At 42.3% G+C, this 20,546-nt stretch overlaps 3 protein-coding genes across 7 annotated transcripts; all 3 read right to left on the bottom strand.

Annotated features, from left to right (window-relative positions):
- Positions 1 to 5: 5 nt before the first annotated feature.
- dnajc8 (DnaJ (Hsp40) homolog, subfamily C, member 8) lies at positions 6 to 3,935 on the bottom strand. The gene is made up of 9 exons (XM_034601100.1): positions 3,790 to 3,935; positions 3,226 to 3,327; positions 1,999 to 2,055; positions 1,839 to 1,905; positions 1,637 to 1,731; positions 1,459 to 1,530; positions 1,013 to 1,104; positions 824 to 899; positions 6 to 737 (listed from the first exon to the last, which is right to left on the bottom strand). Exons 1-9 carry the CDS (start codon positions 3,856 to 3,858, stop codon positions 615 to 617), a joined length of 753 nt encoding a protein of 250 aa, XP_034456991.1. The 5' UTR covers positions 3,859 to 3,935; the 3' UTR covers positions 6 to 614.
- Positions 3,936 to 4,724: 789 nt separating this feature from the next.
- LOC117771081 (heterogeneous nuclear ribonucleoprotein R) lies at positions 4,725 to 12,728 on the bottom strand. Of its 5 annotated transcripts, none has more exons than XM_034601095.1 (15): positions 12,540 to 12,728; positions 11,376 to 11,536; positions 11,173 to 11,291; positions 10,970 to 11,077; positions 10,755 to 10,868; positions 10,396 to 10,572; positions 10,160 to 10,295; positions 9,855 to 10,060; positions 9,619 to 9,768; positions 9,405 to 9,526; positions 8,781 to 9,319; positions 6,836 to 6,896; positions 5,818 to 5,878; positions 5,461 to 5,579; positions 4,725 to 4,874 (listed from the first exon to the last, which is right to left on the bottom strand). In XM_034601095.1, the coding sequence occupies exons 2-12, from the start codon at positions 11,530 to 11,532 to the stop codon at positions 6,862 to 6,864; spliced, it is 1,863 nt and encodes a 620-aa protein (XP_034456986.1). In that variant the 5' UTR covers positions 11,533 to 11,536; positions 12,540 to 12,728; the 3' UTR covers positions 4,725 to 4,874; positions 5,461 to 5,579; positions 5,818 to 5,878; positions 6,836 to 6,861. The 5 variants fall into 5 exon arrangements, with proteins under 5 accessions (XP_034456986.1, XP_034456985.1, XP_034456984.1 ...); XM_034601094.1 differs by having other exon boundaries at positions 4,725 to 4,856; XM_034601093.1 differs by having other exon boundaries at positions 5,468 to 5,579.
- Positions 12,729 to 13,192: 464 nt separating this feature from the next.
- On the bottom strand, positions 13,193 to 15,503 carry LOC117771086 (ATPase inhibitor A, mitochondrial-like). The gene is made up of 3 exons (XM_034601104.1): positions 15,283 to 15,503; positions 13,655 to 13,767; positions 13,193 to 13,519 (listed from the first exon to the last, which is right to left on the bottom strand). Exons 1-3 carry the CDS (start codon positions 15,352 to 15,354, stop codon positions 13,378 to 13,380), a joined length of 327 nt encoding a protein of 108 aa, XP_034456995.1. The 5' UTR covers positions 15,355 to 15,503; the 3' UTR covers positions 13,193 to 13,377.
- Positions 15,504 to 20,546: the final 5,043 nt, after the last annotated feature.

Genomic DNA, 20,546 nt, shown 5'->3' with positions numbered 1-20,546 from the left:
CAAACACCAGTCAGATGTTTGTTTTTATTGACAGTATTTCATTGAATAGTTTTAAAACATGCAGAACCGACGGGTGCATCAAGACAGGAAATAAAAACTGAACAAGTAGAAGGTCCAGAGATATTTACCTGTTGTGCTGTTACAGCATATTCAAGGGAGTGTGAGTAAATCGGATCAGTATTGTATTGTATTGACTTGTGAAGTGATCTGTAATAATCATATATATCTGATAACAGTCTCCTGAACCTCTTAATTTCAGACAAATTTTAGGCTCAGCTTTGAACGTTTGGCTTGTTAACACCAAGCTTTATTTAATTTTTTTAAAAATAAAGGACAAAAAGCAAACATAAGGACAAACCACGCATTTTTCTCGTCAGTTACAGAAATGGAAGATGCATCATTTATCTCTCTGACACGAGGAAGGTATGATCTCTGGGTCCAGATCACAAATATGTACATTAGAAACCCCAAGTACAAAACTAAGAGGGCATGACAAGTATCCTTATGGCGACTACACAGCTAAACTGCAGACGACGAGGTGAGGATACACAGAAGTGAGTTTTTTCTTTTAGTACAAGTGGGTTTTTAATCTACTGCAGTCCAGTTTTACGTCATCATTCTCTCTGCTCCATCTTGACTTTTGGAGGCTTGAGGAAGGATCTGTTGTTCTTCTTCTCCTTGCGCTTGCCTTTGGCCTGGAAGGTCCTCCAGCTGTCCACACGCCCATCTCTTGTTTCCTGGGGTGAAAAAAAGAAATGCCAAAAGCAAGATCATCGTGATTTGTTTTTTTATTAATGAGTAACCGGGAAGGCGAGGAAGGCACCTCAAAGTTTTTCTGCCATTCTCGCTCTCGCTTTGTTTTCTCTGCTGCCTCGATTTCTTCCTCTCTCGCCCGTTTCCTGGTGAGTTAAGAAAAATAAAAATAAAACCATGACGTTCAGAATAAACATGCTTTTTTGTTTTAAAGGGGAAATCATCGGATCAGATGGGAATTACTCCACATGTCATTTACCTTTCATGCATGTCCTTTGTTTCCCTTTCCTTCCTCTTGATTTCAAGCTCTGCGAAAAGCTTCATTGTCTGTTTGTACACGGCTTGCTTGAACTGGAAAAGGACAAATTGAGTCAGAGACACTTAATGTGGACATGAACATGACAAACACTGGTCAATAAATATTAGGTCGTAAACATCCTAGAAATGAACAGCTAAATAACCGCTTATTATTAGGTAATTATGTGGGAAGTTTCTACGGAATTAGAACTAAGATTCTGGACCTGTATGATAAAGCATTATTTAAATATGAAGTATAGTTTTTTAATATAAAACCCTTTTGTTTTCAAATCCTTTTCAAATTTTAAATTGTTCAATTTAATATTCTGTGTCTCTTTCAGTTCAGTTTTGATTTAGGTCATTCTATTTTCAATCCCATCTCATTAAAACATGTTATGACTGTCTCACCATTTCAGGATCATCCTCTTCCATATCCTGCGATTTCCCTTCTTTCTTCAGCTGTTTCCTTTTCTCTTTTACCTGTTGAAAAGCGGCAGAAAATAAAGCAAATGTAGATACCAGTCAGAAGAAACAAGAAGCTAGAGAATGAGAGGATGAACAGTGAGGGGATGTGATGAACACTCACCATATGCTCCACATATTCCTTTCCTGCATGGATCACGTCTAAGGCTCTTTTTTTCTGTTCGGGGTCCAGTAGGAGTTTATATGCCTTGTCCACAGCTAGAACACAGGGAGATAACCAGGAGAACTTAAACTCACTACGTACTTTCAGGATCTACTATTTCACTGTTGACATAAAAAGTCAAAAACAAGTGGAAGGGATTTACCTTCAAAGGACTTCTGTGCTCTATCTTGATCCCCCTGATTTTTGTCCGGATGGACCAGAATGGACAACTGCATAGTGAAGAGACAAAAAGGAAATTAGGAACAAAAACGACGAAGAAACACTGAAATGATTTATTCCGACACTTCTCTTCTTCTGCTTACCGCCCGAAATCTTTTCTTCAATTCATCATCTGTTGCCTCGGGGTCAATTTGCAGCACCTGGAAAATACAACAACATTTTACTGACAGATTCTTTTCCCCAAATAAGACACGAAACCAAGGTGATGTTTTGAGCAAAAAGCTGTTCTTCTGAATTCTAAAAAAACCTTCATTAAAACACAAAGTAATATGCAGAAGTTTAAGGGACTTGAGCTGTTTGGGTTCTTGTCTTAAACGACACCAAACAAACGTCATGAATGATGAGGAGCCACATGTATCTTCAGCAGAAAAGAAGATACTCCTGCAACTGAGGGTTCTCAGAGTCACTCTGTGATTGCATGAAGACATTACAGAGATAGTTCACTCAAAAATGAAAATTCATTCATTATCTACTCACCACTATGCCGATGGAGGGGTGGATGGAGTGTTTGAGTCCACAAAACACTTTAGAAGTTTCGGGGGTGAACAGTGTTTTAGCCCAGGCGACATCTTCTTCAGGCATATTAAAACAGAAAAAAACACAACATGCCTCCACACTGCTCGTGTGGTGTCACCCAAGTGTCTGCAAGACATTGAAATTCAACTCAAGACGAGGTTATTTACACCGTGTTTAAAGCCTAAAAGTCCACTACTGGAAGTGGCTAAGCTAGCGGACGTAACCACAAGATGGTGTGTCCCAGGTTCTGTGAACACACCTCGGAGGAAGCTATCAGAGGCAGTTAGACTTCAAACACGGTGGAAATGACCTCGTTTCGAGTGGAATTTGAATGTCGGGGCTTGCGGGCACTTGGATGACACCACACGAGCAGCATGAGGGCATGTTGTAGGTTTTTTTCCTGTTGTTTTATTACGTCTGAAGTCTCCGTCACCATCGACTTCAAGTGTATCAGATTCTGCTGTAACGCTGTTGTCTTGTGGACTCAAACACTTCCCCCACCCTCCATGGGCATAGTGCTGAGTAGATGAGTGAATTTTCATTTTTCAGTGAACCATCCCTTTAAAGAAACTGAGGCAGATTAACTGGGGGGAAAGTTCTTCTTGTTGTTTATCAGGAAAAACCTACAAATGTATTTGTGAAACACTTTAGTTTCTTTTTGTTTACTGGACGTTGTAGGATTAAAAAACTATTCATGGCCTTGTGTTTAAAAGCCCTCTCTCGTTACTTAGTTCCCTACAGAGTCTGAGCAGTAGTTCCCAGTAGCAGTGGAACTTCTCCCCCTGTGGACTCACCTCAAACGGGTTGAGGTTGAAGTAGGAGGCTCCAGGTCGGAGCAGCCTCTCTATCTGCTGCTTGTTGGTCAACACAGAGTCTCTCTTCTCGATCTGCTTCACCTGTTTGACAGATAAAACACACAACCACACACTGTGTCTGAAGCTGCACTGTCACTGCTCATTATCCCCCCCCCACACACCAGGGACTAACAGTCATGGAAGTCTGTTTCTCTCCTGGATGTGTCACCTGGTTTGTTTGCTAAATATGAATTGAATGTAGCATGAGGGTACCCCGGATACAGTCACTTTAAAGGGGGAGCAAACAACGCCTCACATTTAGGTACAATTTAAACTTTGTGGGTCTGTGTAAGTTACAGGGAACGTGTATCAAGACATATCTCCAGTGGTGCGGCTGCTAGCATTGGGTAGGAACACGTTAGCTTGTTGTCGTTAGCCGATGCTCACGTCTGCGAGGCCTCGTACACGACAATCCCGAACGCGGCTGAGAAACACACGTCAGCCGACGAATGCGGAGCGACAACAACTTTCAACACACACGAATCCACGCGAGCTTCCTGGTACCTCCGTGTAGAAGTTTTGAAATAATTCATCCGATACAATCTCAGAAGGCTCTCCTCCGGCGGCCGCCATCTTGCCCCTGGTTTACATCTGACGTAGCGGCGCCACGTGACCCCAGAGCTAATTTGATCGAAAACTTTTTTGTGTGAACTTTGTTTAAAATAGTTCTTCTAATACTTCAGGTTTATTTATACACGGGCCGTTTACTCTGTGGAAATATTAAATTATATATTTGAATCGGTATTTATTTATTTTTTAAAGAAAAGAAAAAGAGCAAGGTTTAAAAACGTGAAATGAATTGTAGCTCACGGAGATGGTTTAAAACTTGCAGTAAATATGAGGACGAAGGCTGCGAAGCTTTTACAAAACTTATTTGTTTGCTATCTAATTAAAATACTGCATTGTGCTTTATTTCGAAAAGGCCGGAACTGAATGAGAATTCGCTTCCGGGTTAGCTCAAACGTTCTGTTTGTAAGTCCCGCTACATTTCCAGGAGTTTAAAATAAACGTGTTATTTAAAGAGCAGACTGATTCATGAGCAGGAGTCAGACACTGGAACACGTCAGCGTGTTTTCAAACTACAGTACAGCCGGATTTCACATCAACACGCCTCCAGAGGAAACTAGAGATTGGTCTGGATTTTTCTGGAATAAAAAAGGTCAAACCCGAGGAGCACATGGGGCAGACATTTATCACTTCCCGCCCTTTCCATCAGGACTGGCCCTTTAAACCCCGGGTATCCAGGGTCAGCGAGTTCTAGTCCAGCACCGATTAGGTTTGTTCACCCATCATTCATCCAACTGCTCTGAATGTGGAGCGCACAACTTCTGAATAACTTTCCAATAAGACCCCCACAAGTCACAGTTAAAGATGTTAAAATGCTGTAAATTAAATATCACATATTAAAAAGCCTTTGTAAAAAAATACAAACACACAGGTTCACTTTGGAAATAAATGTATTGAACAATCAAGAAAAACACATGATTTCTTTTTACAGTTCAGATTCTTTGAGCTGGACGAGGGAGCAGCAGTCTGCTGGACCGAGCTCTGGATCCTGACACCACCATCGGCTGCATCCTCCCAGGCCTCTGCAGTGAAAGATAACAGAACACATTAGAATGGATTTCTCAGGACTAATTTACTGCATAATTACTGTTGTAAATTAACTCTCTCATCACTATAAGTTAACTCCACCGAGGTTGTGGAGGTTTTCACCTGTCTGTCAGCCGGATTAAACACAAACTGCTGAACAGATTTCCACAAAACTTGGAAGGATGGGAGATGGGCCAAGTCAGAACCCATTATGTTTTGGAGCAGATCCGGACAAAGGGACAGATCCAGGATTTTCTTTAACATTCCCAGGAAATAATTAATGGATCTTGTTGAAAGATATCAGGCATTTTTCATGGACAGATCTCTTCAGGTGTGGGCAATTTGGTGCTGATAAAAAATAATCTGGATCTATCAGATTTTAATGTGGGAACAATGAGGGACAGGCTTTGATTAGTTTTTTTTCGCTCTGATTCATTGTTCTTCTGAAAGGGAGATGATGATTTTGTGATCTCAAGGTTTTTTTGGCTTAGCAATTAGGTTTGATTGAATAGTTATGGAGGTAACTTTTGTTCCCATTTTCATTGAAAAAGAGACTGAAGGTGGAAACTTATCCGCAATTACCTCTCACCTCAGTCGCCTGCTGTTCTGAACACAGCGAAGCCGGCTCGTGCGGTTGCTCTGGACCTCAGGTACATCATTCTCAAGGTGCACCTTGTGGAGGACCATCCCCAGGCTCAGAGCTAAAAAGAAAAAAGGCCACACAGACGAAAACATTGAAAAATCTCTAAAGTTTGTAATATGTTAGATTAGAAAAATATATGTGCCAGTTTTGTGACTTTCAGAACTTACTCTGGGAAGTAAGCACGTCATAAAGAGACAACTAGGACACCAAACTTTGTTTTCAAATAGAACAAAAGAGCCAAAAAACAGAAACATGAGACTTTTCTGAGAATGAGTTCAGATAATGAACAATCTTACCAATCAGTCCCTTCCATTAGTGTGAACTCATTCACATGGATGGGGGCAGCTCCTTTACTGCCTGGTGACAAGAGGCAACATATAAAGACAGTTCTGATATGAGACGCTGTTTTAAAGACACTCCAGCATTTGATGGCACTTGAATACAAACCAAAATGTGTGTGACATGATACAAGAAGCTGCTGTGGTCCCCACACCCCCGTCTTACCTGTGTACTATAAATAATGCGGCTCTCCTACTACCATCTGGTGGTGTTAAAAGGTACATACACCAGTTTTGAGGGAAATCCATTGTTCTGAAATCTGTCAATTGCATCTATTTTTAGCCCACTGTCCCCACTGAGATCTTAATACATTTGACAAGCAGCTCAAATAGTAATTATTTGTGTATTAATTAACACATTTACAACTGTCAAAATGGCCAAAAATGCAGCATCGTTTATTGGGACAATGGAGCAGCGGCCGTGCTGATGACGAACAGCTTCCTCTAGTGGTGTAGGAGAGGAAACATCCACCCCACCTCTATTCACTGAGTGTGTGTGTGTGTGTGTGTGTGCACTGGGAAGAAGCCGAGGTCATTTTGGTGCAGTGAGCCAAGACAGGCAACAGGTGCTTGCAGGGTTTGTAACGCTTACCAAATCCTTGACTGTGCCTTTTGGCTGTTAAATCCAGTCTAAAGATAAATGCTTTTTGGCTCTTTAACTTGGAACAATATGCACTATGTGAGGGAAATGTGCACTTTTCTCCCAGAAAAATGCTGACGAGACAATTAATTTAATATTTTTCAATGATTCTTCAGTCAACTTTAGTGACTTTTAATCTTCATATCCTGGGGAAAAAAGAAAAATCACACCCCTCCAAAATAAAAATAAAAGCTTGATTCGCATTACAGTAAAGTAAGTGAGGAAACAAAAAAAAAAAAAGAAAAAAAGAACAAAGTATAATTATAGCTAGTGTTTCTCCAGAGATAACAATTAGCTACAGGAGAGGAGACAGTACTCTGTGCAAGGCGAGCTCACCCTTGAGTACCGTTCAGGTGAGTCCCTCATGCTAGTGGTGCCGCCCTCAATGCTTCTCCACCTAGGCAGGTTGGAATAAGAGGACAGACACATGAAACAAAATACAATGATACCATGGTACCAAAAGGCAGTTGCTAAAAACATTTTTAACAGGTGAAATTGTCTCAAGAGTTTTAACCCTTTGGATGGTCAGATCCTTGGTGTCTTCAAAAGCTGAGACGAGGCGCAGATTTTGGAACTAAAACTGAATTGGGAGACAACTCGGCAAACAAATCCATTCAAATGTGTTGTCAAGGTGTTTCAGGTCCATACCAGTGTGAGTACCATCTCACCAGTGTCCAAGATTGTCCTCATCTTATATGTTTATTCAGACAGGCGAACACAGTATATGTTTCAGTAGATGTTTCCGTACAAACACCAAATTCACACAGGAAATTGTTTTAAAACACTTACTTTTTACGAGATTACTTCTATTGTATAACAACACAACATTCCTCGACTATACTTTTTAACTTGAAATGCACTTCCTTGGCCAAAACGTTTCTCTGGCTGAATCTGAGTGGAGATACAATCAAGGATGAGGTGAAAAACAGGGAGGAACCATTTGAGGCAAACTGTAAAATGAAGGATTTCCAATAGTAGAATTTTTGGCAAAAATGTACTTATAATTAAATAATCATGAGTTAGAGCAGCATTTAGTGAAGGTAGGCTAAAGGACAAAGATGGGCACAATCTTGGACAATGGCAAGGAGTCACACTGGTCACTGTTTAGTCCTTTAATGGTTGTTGGTATCACTGTATAAATTCTGAGTGCAGATTCTGAGATGTAACATGCACTGAAAAATAAAAGGTTAAAATCCTGTTTAATCATTGTGTCCTCCAAACACCTTCCAAGTTCTCTTGTCCCGTTGTCTGACTGCACAATTTCAGCCTTTTGGGTTTATCCTTTGAGGAAAAGAAAATTTGAGCGGGAAAAGAAGATCTTCATCCAAATGTGAGAATTGAGGTAAAAAAATAAAAATAATCAAATCAATTACTGAATGACAACACTGAATTTGAGTATCTGACAATTGACTGATGCTCAGCTGAGTTTTATTGAAACGGAACAAACGTAAAAGTTATAAATACAAAGACCATCAGAGAACAAACTGCTATGGCTCTTAAGGTAAGCCAAACCAAATCCTATTGGGAAAGTTCAAAGAAAACATAGGAAGTTATGGTATCAGTTTAAAAAAAAACACAATTTTTTTTCCTATCTCTAGAAATGCTAGGCATACACTTTGAACATTACAAAACCTTTGTTTTCTTCCTTCCTGTGGATTCTTTTCTCCACCATTGCAAAAAATGAAATATGAAGCTCTAACCATAAGCATTTATTTACAAGCAAGTCCCTAAGCAACTATGAGAAACCACAAATAAAGGGAGTACAAGAAGGAGAGGGGGGGGGGAAGGGGGCATGGACAAAAACTCCTGCAAGGCAATATCATTATTTAATGTCCTTTCAGACTTTTTTCGAAATGAATGTCCACTTTTTTGAAAATGTTCATTGTTGGCTTTAAAAGAATCAGGAACAAAAAGTAACAATAAAAGGATTTTGTGTGTTTTCTAAAGACACATGTCCCAATGTAACCGTAGAAGTAACAAATGATTCACCACAACGGTTACGCTCATTTCTTCAGCCAAAAGGCTTTCCAGCCAATCATCTTGAGCCAATTCTGGGGTCTGTCCGTTTTTCTGAGATATATACAGACATTTTTTCATGAGGGATGATGAATAAAAAGTGATTCAAAAAATTGTCGCCAATCTCCTGATTTTTTTTCCTTTTTGTTGTTTTTCTCTTTTTTTGTTGCCACTTTGCCAAATACCTTTGGGTGCATCTACTTCCACTGCTGCCCATAAGAATCCTGTGAAAACTCCAGGGTGTCATTACTGTAACCATAGTTACCAGAATAGTCGGCCCCCTGCTGCAGGGGCTGCTGGGCGATGGGCTGGGACCCCCAGTTCTGTTGGTTGTTGGTCTGGCGGCGCTTGGAGTCAGGCTGGTTAAACACGTCTGCCTTCCTTTTTCCACCGACATTTCCCCCACGATTGCCTCTGGCCCCACGAGGACCACGGCCCCTCTGTGGCTGGAAAGGGGCTCCGCGCCCCCCGCGGCCACCCCTGGGACCACCTAGGGGTGGGCCTCTTTGGGCGTAGCCACCGCGGCCACGAGCTGGTGGTGCTCCACGAGCCCTAGGTGGAGGAGGACCTCCCCTGCTGGGACGTGTACCACGGCCCCTCATGCTGTACACATCATCGTAGCCATAGTAAGGATCTTCATAGCCACCACGGTAGTCATGATAGTCGTAACCATAGTAGTCATCATAGTAGTCATCATATCCATAATAATCTGGTGGGTAAGCATAGCCCCCTCGGCCCCCACGACCCCTACCTCGGCCTGGTGGTGGCATGCGTGGAGGTGGGTAGTAGTAGTAGTCGTCATACCTGCAGCGGTAAGGACAGTGTAACATTTATTGATTCCTTATTATGTAAACAGGTCAAACAGAACAAGCCATGTGTCACGACTCACCCTGAATTCCTGGTGGTCTGCCGAGCTGCTTGGCGCTCTTTCCTCTTCTTGTCTGGAGGCTTTGCCAAAACAATCTCAATTGACTCTCCTCCAAGCTCCCTACCGTTCATATCATCCATTGCCTTAACATAGCAGAAGAGTTAGGGGTTAGTTAAAGACACATCATCATGAGATGATATCTTGTCAAAGGAATAAAAAAATAAAAAAAAAACACCTTAACAGCAGCATCCCTTTCTTCAAAGTGAACAAAAGCATAGTCTTTGAGTTTCTTTACTCGCTCCAGCTTTCCAAACTGAGAGAACGCCATTTCAAGAAGTTCTTCAGTCACCGCGGTGGCGAGCTTCCTCACAAAGAGCACCTTCACCTATGTAGATTCAAAACAAGATTGTCATACAGAGTGTGGTTGCAGTCTTCTCAAGCGCATAGCAATAAGACATGAACATTGCTAACCTTGGCCATGACCTCTGGGTCTGGCTCAGCAACAGGGTCAGCCCACTCCACAGTGACGGCGTTCCCCCACACCTTGACCTTGCCACTCATCAGGCGGCGGCGAGCCTGTGCTGCGGACTTGTGATCCTCGTACTCCAGGAAACAGAAGCCACGGTTCTTCTTCTTGTCGTCAGGCTGGTGGTACAGTATCACCTCCTGGAGACCCTCTGTAAGATGAATACAGCGTCTTTGATTTCATATTAAGGCAAAGAATCAAGCCCCACATATCCTGCATGGCATAGGATCTCTGTGTATTTGGACCTGACCTGTAACTTTGCCGAAGTCTTCCAATATACTTTCCCTTGTCTTGTTCTTTGGAATTGATCCGACAAACAGGCGATTGTTTGCAACAGATATACATACTCCCAAGTACTTGCCAGGGCGGATTTCATGATTATCACACTGAAAACAAAATGGAAAGACAAACAAACTCTTTTTTTTGTTCTTCATGTTTGTATTTTACACCGATGTAGTTTTTCAACTACCCTCCCAGATCACTTACAAGCTTTACAGCCTTTTGTGCATCGTCCTTGTTGCAGTATGTGATGAAGGCATAACCCCTGTTCTGCCCAGAGAGAGGGTCCATCATTAACCTGAGGTCCCAGATTGCACCAGCGGACTCAAAGAGTGGCACCAGCTCATCCTCGTACAAGTCTCGTGGGATTTTTCCAACAAACACCTGATGAAGAAGAGATAATCCGGTGGAGAAGTTCAAGGATTTGCAATGCAAATTGTACAGCGTGATATTAAGTATTCTCAGTGGATGATATAAAGCAGCAGAGAATTAACATCACCCGTTTAAAAGGCAGTAAAGCCTTGAAATTAGGTTTGACAGATTTCAGAATTTATCTAGTCATCTACCTCAGTTCCAATCCCTGGTTGCACTCCTTTGAATACATCCTCCGGTGGGGGACCGCCATACTTTCTCTGCCCTGTTGTGACATCCAGAGTGTATCCTGTCCGCTCCAGCAGAGCCTGAAAACACACACAAAAACATGAACTGAGCTCCATGGTTCGAGAGGCTTCTATTATATGACATTTTAAACAACAAAGTTCCACTACATGAGTTTGTTTACCTTAATTTTCGCCTCATCTGGGCCCTTTGTGGACTCCTGTACTTTACTTCCTTGTTTTTCTCTCTGTCTGTATGTTTTCATGACTCCACACAGGAAAGCACTCTTATTCTACATTAAGAAGAAATGAGACAACACTTTCCATGAAACTAAACAGCACAGAAATACAAAAAAACAACAACATTGTAATCCATCCATGTGGCTACCTGTACATGGGACAGGTCGCTCTCTCTGAACTGCTGGAGCACAGTAAGCGCTCCCTCCTCGTTGAACTCCCTCAGAGCATCGATGGCCCTCTCGTCCAAGTCGAGATACGCCACCAAGCCTACAGGAGCAAGGCACGGTCAATTTTGCTGCCAAGTCACAGTCACCAATCTTTACTGTAGGAGCCAAAGCAGCCACCACCCACCTGTCTGAAAGATGTTGTCTAGACTTTCAGCCACTTTCTGGGGCAGCCCAGCATCAATGAGCGTCTGGTAGTTCTCCGTGTGCGTTGTCGTCACATCCATCGGCTCCTCCTCCTCCTTTGCCGGGGCAGAACTACCGTTCACCTCGGCGGCAGCCATTCTCCTATCGCACAGAATCCAAGAAAAACAACGCATTAAGAACAAGTTAATCCTGCAGACATTATTTCAAACTGTTTTCATTAAGACAACATTCATTAGGATGTTATTGACGTCCTGCAGACTGTAGAACCAGCACTGCTCCCAGTCGACTACACACAACTTGTGTATCTGGCTTTTCAACTACTGTCGCTCGACAATAACACATTTCTATCAGTGCGATTTCAACTGCACACACGTGCAATGTTGTTACAGCATAAATATTCTCATTACATTGTACTTATTGCCTTCCATTTCTAAAGTTCCTTGTGTTTACACTTTGATTGTATATTTCTCCAATTATCAAATATGGCAAAAATATCACTGTACATAAAACCAGGTGAACAACTTTTAGGTCACACCATCATTGCATCTCTATGCTAATTTAATTATTATTCTCCAGTCTCTATTTTATTATATATTATACAATTTTGACAGATTAATCCTTTTTACCTCTTATTAAATTTGAGTGTGTTTTTTTTAATCTCCCAGTGGATCACCAGGGACTCACCTCTGTGTGGAAGGTGCTTCATAAATAAACCCGCTTTGCCTTTTCTTTTTAACCGAAGTATCGGGTTTGCGCAGAGTTAAAAAAGAAAACGCTATAAATAATGATATTAGAATTATGAAGATCATAACAATAGAAGTGAAAAAGACATGAAGCTAACAACTAAATAAACCTCCACCGTCCCGCCCCCTTCACATGCGGCTATGTAGCTAGCTAACGAGGACGCGTTACATTTACACATCGGCACGTACAACGCGTTTCCTCGTGACTTCCGCGATCATTTAAAACGCGTTTCCCAGTTTCCCAGAACAAAATCTATCTGAAGTGTCTCCAGTAAAACCCGCTGGTGCGGGGTGTTAGCTTGCAGGCTAGGCTAACGGGCTGACGCGCAGGGCCTCGCCGTGCGGACACATTTCGCAAATCAAACGCACACGCCCGCGATCAGACAGTTAGCGCGACTCACCGGTTTGATTCCGAAAAGTGAGCGGGGCGCGGGTTCGACGCGGGGCGATTGCACCGTGGGACGCGGGGGGAAAGTGTAGTGTGGAGCAGATGTTTGAGTCGGAGCCACAGGACTGATTTCCAGACAGCTACGGTCTCGTCGTCGGCTCGCCCGAACAACGCCACCGCTCCGCAAACATCGCGAGAGTTGGACGAGAGGGGGAGAGAATACCGCGGAGCGAAGCGGGTGCGTTTGTTTTCACTGTCCGGACACACGTCCTGGTTTGTCCCGTTAAATGCATAGGAGTGTTTTTTTTAAGTTATATCTTTTACACAAGGCTCGATTCAATAGAGGAAGACATTTTAAAAATCCTTGGGTGGAATACAACCGCGGTTTAATCCCTACCGTGTGTGGATTTGCTCCTCAAGCCGAGTGGCACCGAAGAGACGTGTCCGCGGGCGGCGCTGGGAATCAAAACGAGCGCTTCATTTGCAACCACCCAACCGCGGAGCTTGAACTCTGACTGACGCGACTTCCCGCCAATAACAATGCACCTTTCCGCACAATCTGCACTTTAGGAGTTTTTCTTCAATGCATAATAAACAACCGACATTTTGTCAGAGCACATGAGGATTAAATATAATGAATCACACATGTTTCACAGCTTTCATTGCATGTGTATATGGAAGTGCTTTATTGTTTTTCTTTAAAATGTCCATGCCGTCAGTATCATGTCTGATACAGGACCTGCCTTGACCAGCAGTAAAAACAAACAAAAAAAATCAATCTATCTGTTTATCAATGACTATGGGTCTGGGACAGCTTGTAGGAGCACAGGCGATGGGCCTCCCGCTCCGCCTCAGTCGTCGTGATTCAGCTTTCGGATTTTGCCCTTGTGTCGGTCGATCTCCTTCTGCAGGCGCTCAATCTCCTTTTTGTGGTGTTCGATTTCCTCCACGTGATGTTTCCTCAGCGCCTCCATCTGCTCCTTCTCCTTCTGCCTGCAGGTGGAAATGAAATTGCATGTTTGTTTGTTTTTTTATATGTGACATTTGCGTTCTCACACACAGCCCCTCCAAAAGATTGCAGGAAAATGTCTGGACGTCAGTGCACGTCTGAAAGCAGCTACAACTCACCTGAAGTACCGCTCCTCCTCCACTGCTCCCCTCTTCCCGAAGGCACCGCCCGCCTCCCTCACGGAGCCTCCTCCACCCCCACCTTTGCCCGCTCCCTTGCCTAACTCACCAAGCTGGAATAAGCAGAGGAAATTCGTTAGATTTCATTTGTTACACAAAGATTCTACATGTGCAAAGAACCTGTCCAATTCTTCTAACCCCATAAAGTACAATAGGTTCATTTACCATTGTGCAAATTGGAATCATATTACAAGCTAGTGAATATGTTTATCCTTTTACTGGTAATCTCTGTTTCGGGAACAAGATAAGTTGCAGCACACTCCAGGTTGCCTGTAAGTTCATCGGTGTTAAGTTACCTGACCCGTCTCTCACCTTTGGTAAGAGAGCTACAGCCAAGACTTGAGAAATCTTCTTACAGCGTCCCTCAGGCAGAAGATACAGATTACCAAAGACCAACAGGTGGAAAGATTATTTCATAACTCAAGCCGATGACCTAGTTTATTTCCTGTTTCCTGTTTCCTGATGACTGTCTTATTTTTTGTTTTAACAACAGTTTTATTGATGTATTGATGTATTTTAATGTTTCTTTCTTGAGTTTTTGTACTTTTGCCACGCTGCAAAACAACTTTCCCCTCTGGGACAATAAAGTAGAAGTAGTCTCAAGTTGTAAATCAGAAATAGAATCAGCATTTCACTTGCATTTGAATTGCTAGGACTCCAAAGCAGTTTGTACATTGGACCTGACGTTAACTCTCACTTATCTGAGTACACGCTATCTGCTCAGACTGACTACACAACAGCAGACCATTGTCTTAAATATCCGCCTGTTGAATAAAATGTCATATGATGTAAACCTAACTTTCTCAAATCGGTATGAAATAAACAAACAAAAACAGTCTCTGTCACAACAAATAAACAAAAATCTTTTAAATCCCTTGTTAAAACACTCATCAGAGAGCCTTTCCTGATTTTACTCATATTTTGTAGAATTGTATTTTTTAAAATGAATTTAAAAGAATTTCATGTCTTTTTGAATTCTTTCAAATGAATATTCTCTTTTAATAAAAGGTGATTCCTTCACTTTTGCAGTAAAGTACTTTTTTGAAAAGTGCTCTATAATTAAAGTTATTATAAATAGAACAAATCTCAATTCTCATTTGAAGACATTTTGAAGCCGATTGTAAGTATTTCAATATATTGCTTTTTCATGCTGACTCTGCAATAAGAGACACACCTGTAAATGCTAGGGAACATATCGCCTTGTGCTTTACATGAATTACTGTCTAGGCAGACTTTTTCCATATGTTCGACATAAACATGCACACATGTCATTGTCTGGGACATGACATAACAGCAGGGCTGCACCTCTGCAGTGACACAGCTGCTTTACTCAAGTTCACAGTGGATGGTTGCAAAAACAATTCACATGAACCTGCAGCCATGAGCAAAACTGATGCAAACTTCACATGCACACGTCGTCATCTAGTGGCAAACACTCACAGGTTAGCAGCTAGCTTAGCGTCGCTAGCTTCATCAAGGCTGCGACCAATGCCAAGTTGCAGATCTTAGCTACATGCTAACAGGGGGAAAGCGTCTCCTGTCAGCGGAGCAGCACGTTTTTCTTCTACCTGATCAGATGCCATCCTGATCTGAGAGGCGATGCATCTCCTCAGGCTCAACCTCAGCAGATACCGGGCCATGGTGCCCGCGGCTGTGTCACTGGAGGCGCAGGACGGGACAGTGAAGACGGAGGGAAGTTCGGCTCCACAGGTCCGAGACCCACTATGCGGAAATTTGAGGAGGACGTCGGCGACTGGGCGTGGACAGAGAAGCGCCCACCTCTGGAATGTGAGGCTCCGGCTGCTGCCACCATGTGGTGAGGGGCCGTCAGTGCTGGAGCTGCAGCAACATGTAAACAAAAACACAGCAAAGTCTAATCTGTGTGTGTGTGTGTGTGTATTTGTGTGTTCGTGTGTGTGTGTGTGTGTGTGGAATGTTACTGGATCATCAATCAATCAATCAATCAATCAATAAAACAATCAATCAATCAATCAATAAAACAATCAATCAATCAATCAATCAATCACATTTTATTTTACTCACCACTATGCCGATGGAAAGGTGGGTGAAGTGTTTGAGTCCACAAAACACTGTAGTAGTTTCAGGGTAAACAGCATTCAAATTCCACTTGAAACAGCATCATTTACACCATGTTTTTAACCATGAACCCAGAAAATAAAGCATTACTTTGTTTTTTTTAATGCAATATTTCATAGACGTGTTTCTTGTGAAATAAAGGCAATATATGATTTTGATTATGTGTCTCCTGCAGAACTAATTAGCAGTGGTGTGATGTAACAAAGTACATTTAATTAATTACTGTACTTAAGTGAATTTCTCATGTATCTTTTCTTAAATAGATTTTTTGTTGTTGTGTTATTATGTTTGAGTACTTTCTCCACTATTCTGCCAAGTTGCATGAAAGGGAAGTTGTGCTCTTTTTGCACTAAATTCATTTATTCATCCTCTTTTTCAACTAACGATTCCTATCTTAGGTCAGTGGGGCCTTGAACCCTGCAGCAGGCTACACAACAAGTTCACGCTGCAGGTCTCAAGTCCCAGTGTAGCATCATGCGAACTTGGAGAAAACACACAAACGTGCCTCACTTCTGATGCAGTGATACTTAAGCTCACTCAGGTTTGTCAGCAACAATAATAAAAAGACAGATTTCCCCTGCTTCCTCCTCTTTTGTGCTCAGCTATCTTCATAAATCGATCACCCCCACCGAGCTGCACGGGCAGTCTAATTAATTTCGCGCTCATATTTTGTAACCGCTGTTCACAGACTGCTGACATCCTTGTGTTGTGGACCCATTACTCAAAAGGATGAGACCCGGTGCTCATCTCTCGAGTGCTGGGTGAGACACATTCAGCCGCACAATGGGAAGCTTTGCACAGTAAAGAGAGACAGTGGGTGTATCGTACAAATGAGTCATAATGGAGTCCCACTGATGAAGAGCCTTCATCCCTGACATTCTCCTTTCATTGTCTGAATTCGGCAGAGTTGATGGTCAATGAGCGAGTGTAGGCGCGGCGCTGCTCCGATGACGTCCCTGCATCCTGTCAAGCTGTTTAAGTCCAGCAATGACCCTGGCGATATGCAAGCTCCTGCGAGAAGAAAGCCGTCCATGTTGGCCCACTTTGTTCTGTAATTCCAACATCCTTGGTCTGTGTGCAATATGGAAGTGGGACAGAAAGTCTTAGATTGTAGGGTCTGAATGGGAGCAGGGTCAGGGATAAATGAGATATATGCTTTTCAGGTTTTGATTTGAGCACCAAGAGACACATGCAGGCATTTCTTTATAGACTCAGCCACACTTTATTAGGAACACCATACTAACAGCGCTTAAAACATGACAAACATAATTCTCCGTGGCATGCATTGTGCAAGATTTCTGCAGATCTGTCAGCTGCACATTTATTCTGCCAATCTCTTTTTCCACTGGATCCAGATCTGGTGACTGGATCTTTGTGACATGGTGCAGAAAGTAGTTGAAAACAGTGGACAGAAAGAGATGCACATGGTCCGAAACAATACTCAAATGGGCTGTGGCATTAAAGCTTCTGGAAAGAAAAAAAACCTCCACACCATCACAGCACCACCAGCAGCAGCCTGCATGGTCTAAGGCACTTTGGGTGTTTGAATTCATGTTGTCTGACCCGACCATCTGCAGCCTCAGCAGTTGTCAACTGTCTAGTTTCGATGAGCCTGTGTCCACTGCAGCCTCTGCTCTGAGCTGACAGGAGTGAAACCAGAGGTGTTTCCAACAAAGTGGTTTTTGAGTGTACTTCTCAACAGGGAGAGGAAATGGTGAAACTGAGGTAGTAACACTCTTGCATCAAATGGTGGCAGTGTGGTCTCATGCAGATGGCGTCCGCTGTGTGCAGCAATGAATATGGAATCGGAAATTGCTACCATTCACATAACATATGTTAAAAACAAGTCTTTCTTCCATAGCTGTAATGGACGTCAGTAAGTGCTGTTCTCACTTTACTTTTAATAGAGATGGAACTTGAGTTTCCTGCAGAAGAATGAATATTGCAGGGAAGTAATCATTGTTGAACAGTATGTTCTACTGTGACTATATCTAAAGAGATAGTCACACTGTGTCACTTCTATGTGAAAACCTAACATGAAATAACCTCTGAGGTTAAAATCAATCATGGCTGAGTTGAACAGGAAGTCGTTTTGTTGTGTTTGTATCAGCTACAGCACTGAGCCAAACACAAATTTGAGGGCTGCTTGTGTGTCTGTGTGTGTGTCTGTGCATGTTGGGCTTTTGTATGGTCATGTACGGACTTCCGGTCTGCAGGATACAGAGCAGCCAGTTACCTAAATCTTTTCAGAGCTGCTCACCTTGCTGTCTCAAGTGTTGCCATAGGAAATAGTATCCTGGCAACGGCACTAACCTGAGCAAAGACAAAATAAGGTCATGCGGACAACGAGATGTGGCACAGCGCTCCTGTATGAACAGCCCATTTTCATAACCTCTGCTCGGAAGGACGTTCATTGCAGATGTACGCGATAATATCCTTTCAGATTTCTTTTGTTGCAGTCCTTTTAAAATCCACATTCAGATTCCCTGCATAATAATCTGCCCCCTTTTCTCATGTGCATTATCAATAATTGCATGAAATTGAACTCAAATGTGAAATTGATGCGTACCTGTTGGAAAAAAGCACGTTGATGTAGTTTGCATTATGTGTGCATGGAGTCACTTAAATATAAGGTACTAAAAACATGTTTATCCATGAAACAGGCAGTAAATCATATCAGAATTACAATGCAGGAATTATATGCAACGTTCTTTGGCAGCACGCACCCTGACTGGTTCATCAGAAGTATTTACACTTCTAGGGGTTTTATCTACGTGCGTTCACCTCGTATATTTCTCATTGTTTTGCTGCTGCTGAAAGTCCTTGTGTTGCTAATGGCCCCTCATGAGCTGCCTGGATGTTGCCACTGTTGCCATGGCGACCATCAGGGTTGATAAAGTGGATCAGATCCGCAATGTTCTGTACAAGGTCTTTTGGACAAGGAACATTCGCAGGGACGATTGACAACCAGCCTGGCAATAATTAAAAGGGGGGAATTGACTCATTTTGCATACTGATTACAAAACGAGAAGCAGCCAATCAGTTCTCTCAAAACAGCCTTTGCAAATCGTACATTTGCTGGACTTATTTCACTCTCTCGCAGGATGGTTGCGGCTTTCAATAAAAGCTGCATTATAATGTCAAATAAAGGCGAAAAGGCCAGACACACATCTATGTAATCGGGATTGTGTCTGCATGCTAACATTTCTAAACTTGCACCAAACACCTAATTGAAGTTAATCAGAATGTTATTAATTTTGCAGATATTTGATCATTAAAAAAACAAACACTGGAAAATTGTAAGTCTTGACCTGAGGATGGCGCCGAATGAAAATTTAAGAGGGTCGATAAAAATATTGTAAAAAATATAAAGTCATCCAGATGAGGACATTCTCTACCAACTTTCAAGGCAATGACTGGAAATTGTACTCGGTGTTTGGTGCCCTTTAGCAAATGTCAGCGTGCTAACATGTATGTACAGATCTATCAAGACGGACTAAGTGACCTGACAGACCAACGTTACCACCCCCACCATGAGTAATACATCCTCTCTTCATAAAGGAATATCAATTATTCATGTGTCACCAACAGTTCCATTGAGCTGCTCAGGAACCCTTTCTATTGAGTCACTCGCTTGTGACCACATGTCACCTCTGTCCAGGTTTATGACTGATTTTATTGAACCATTCACTTCAGCCCTCCGCGTTCCATCAGTACCGAAGCTGATCATTAGCCTCACCCGGTCCATTCCACCCCCGGGGTTAGCAGACCGTCTGAAAAGTAAGACAAGTGCAAACACCCCCTTATGAAACCACTCTCAAGTGACTGCTGGCATTTCGCTGTGACGCACATTCACAGCTATAATCCGCCACATCTGGGTCTTGGTCATTCATAGGTAAGGCAGCCACACAGTGGGGGGGCTTTTTTCATGGATGACAGATCCTTTATCAACCCCAATTAGGAGGAGGAAAGAAAGAGAGCGAGACGCATATAGTGTTTGGGCAGACATGCGTGAGTGCTTATTTAAGTTAAATCACAGACCATATGTAATATCAACCTCCACTCCCGTCTTGTTGATTCCTGTGCTGATTATATGAGTGGACGCTGATTGGACTTTAACTACGTATTTACGTTCAAGAGAATTTCTGCCGTCGGAAACAACCCGAGCCCGAGGGTTAAGCTGCTCAGAGTCTCGCTCTCGGATCTGTTTCGCTCGGGGAGACAAGAGTGTGATTTGAGCTGAAGGACACGCTGTGCTGCGGCTCAAAAAACAATGGATGCAGCTTATCTTCAGAGCCAAAGTTTGGTTCCCCAAGTAGAGCAGTGTTGTAGCAAAACATCACAACACAAAGACCTACTCCAAAACAACAACACAAAATACAGAACACATGTTACCATCCCAAAACAATATGTTTAGCCCCTTTTTTGTGTTGAAGTATTCATTTTGTCATCATTAAACTCAATATAAATATTGCAACTATAAAATCCATGTTTTGGTTCAAACAGACTAAAATTAGGGTTTGGATCAGTCACAAAAACTGAAAAACTTGCTTCAAATTGTTGACATCAAGAGAAAAATCTCACTATTTGTAAGTTTTATTATTATTTTTAAAGAGTTAAATAAAATACGTACTTGATAGAAATCTTCTGAACAGCTACCAGGGGAGTTTGTTCTCTCACCTGCTGTTTCCAAGTTCAAGAATGGATTTTGAATCTCAATATTATTGTTAGAGCT

Source organism: Hippoglossus hippoglossus, chromosome 11 (genome assembly GCF_009819705.1).
Source record: "Hippoglossus hippoglossus isolate fHipHip1 chromosome 11, fHipHip1.pri, whole genome shotgun sequence".
In the NCBI taxonomy this organism is placed as follows: Eukaryota; Metazoa; Chordata; class Actinopteri; order Pleuronectiformes; family Pleuronectidae; genus Hippoglossus; species Hippoglossus hippoglossus.
This window is presented reverse-complemented; position numbering and strand designations above follow the sequence as displayed.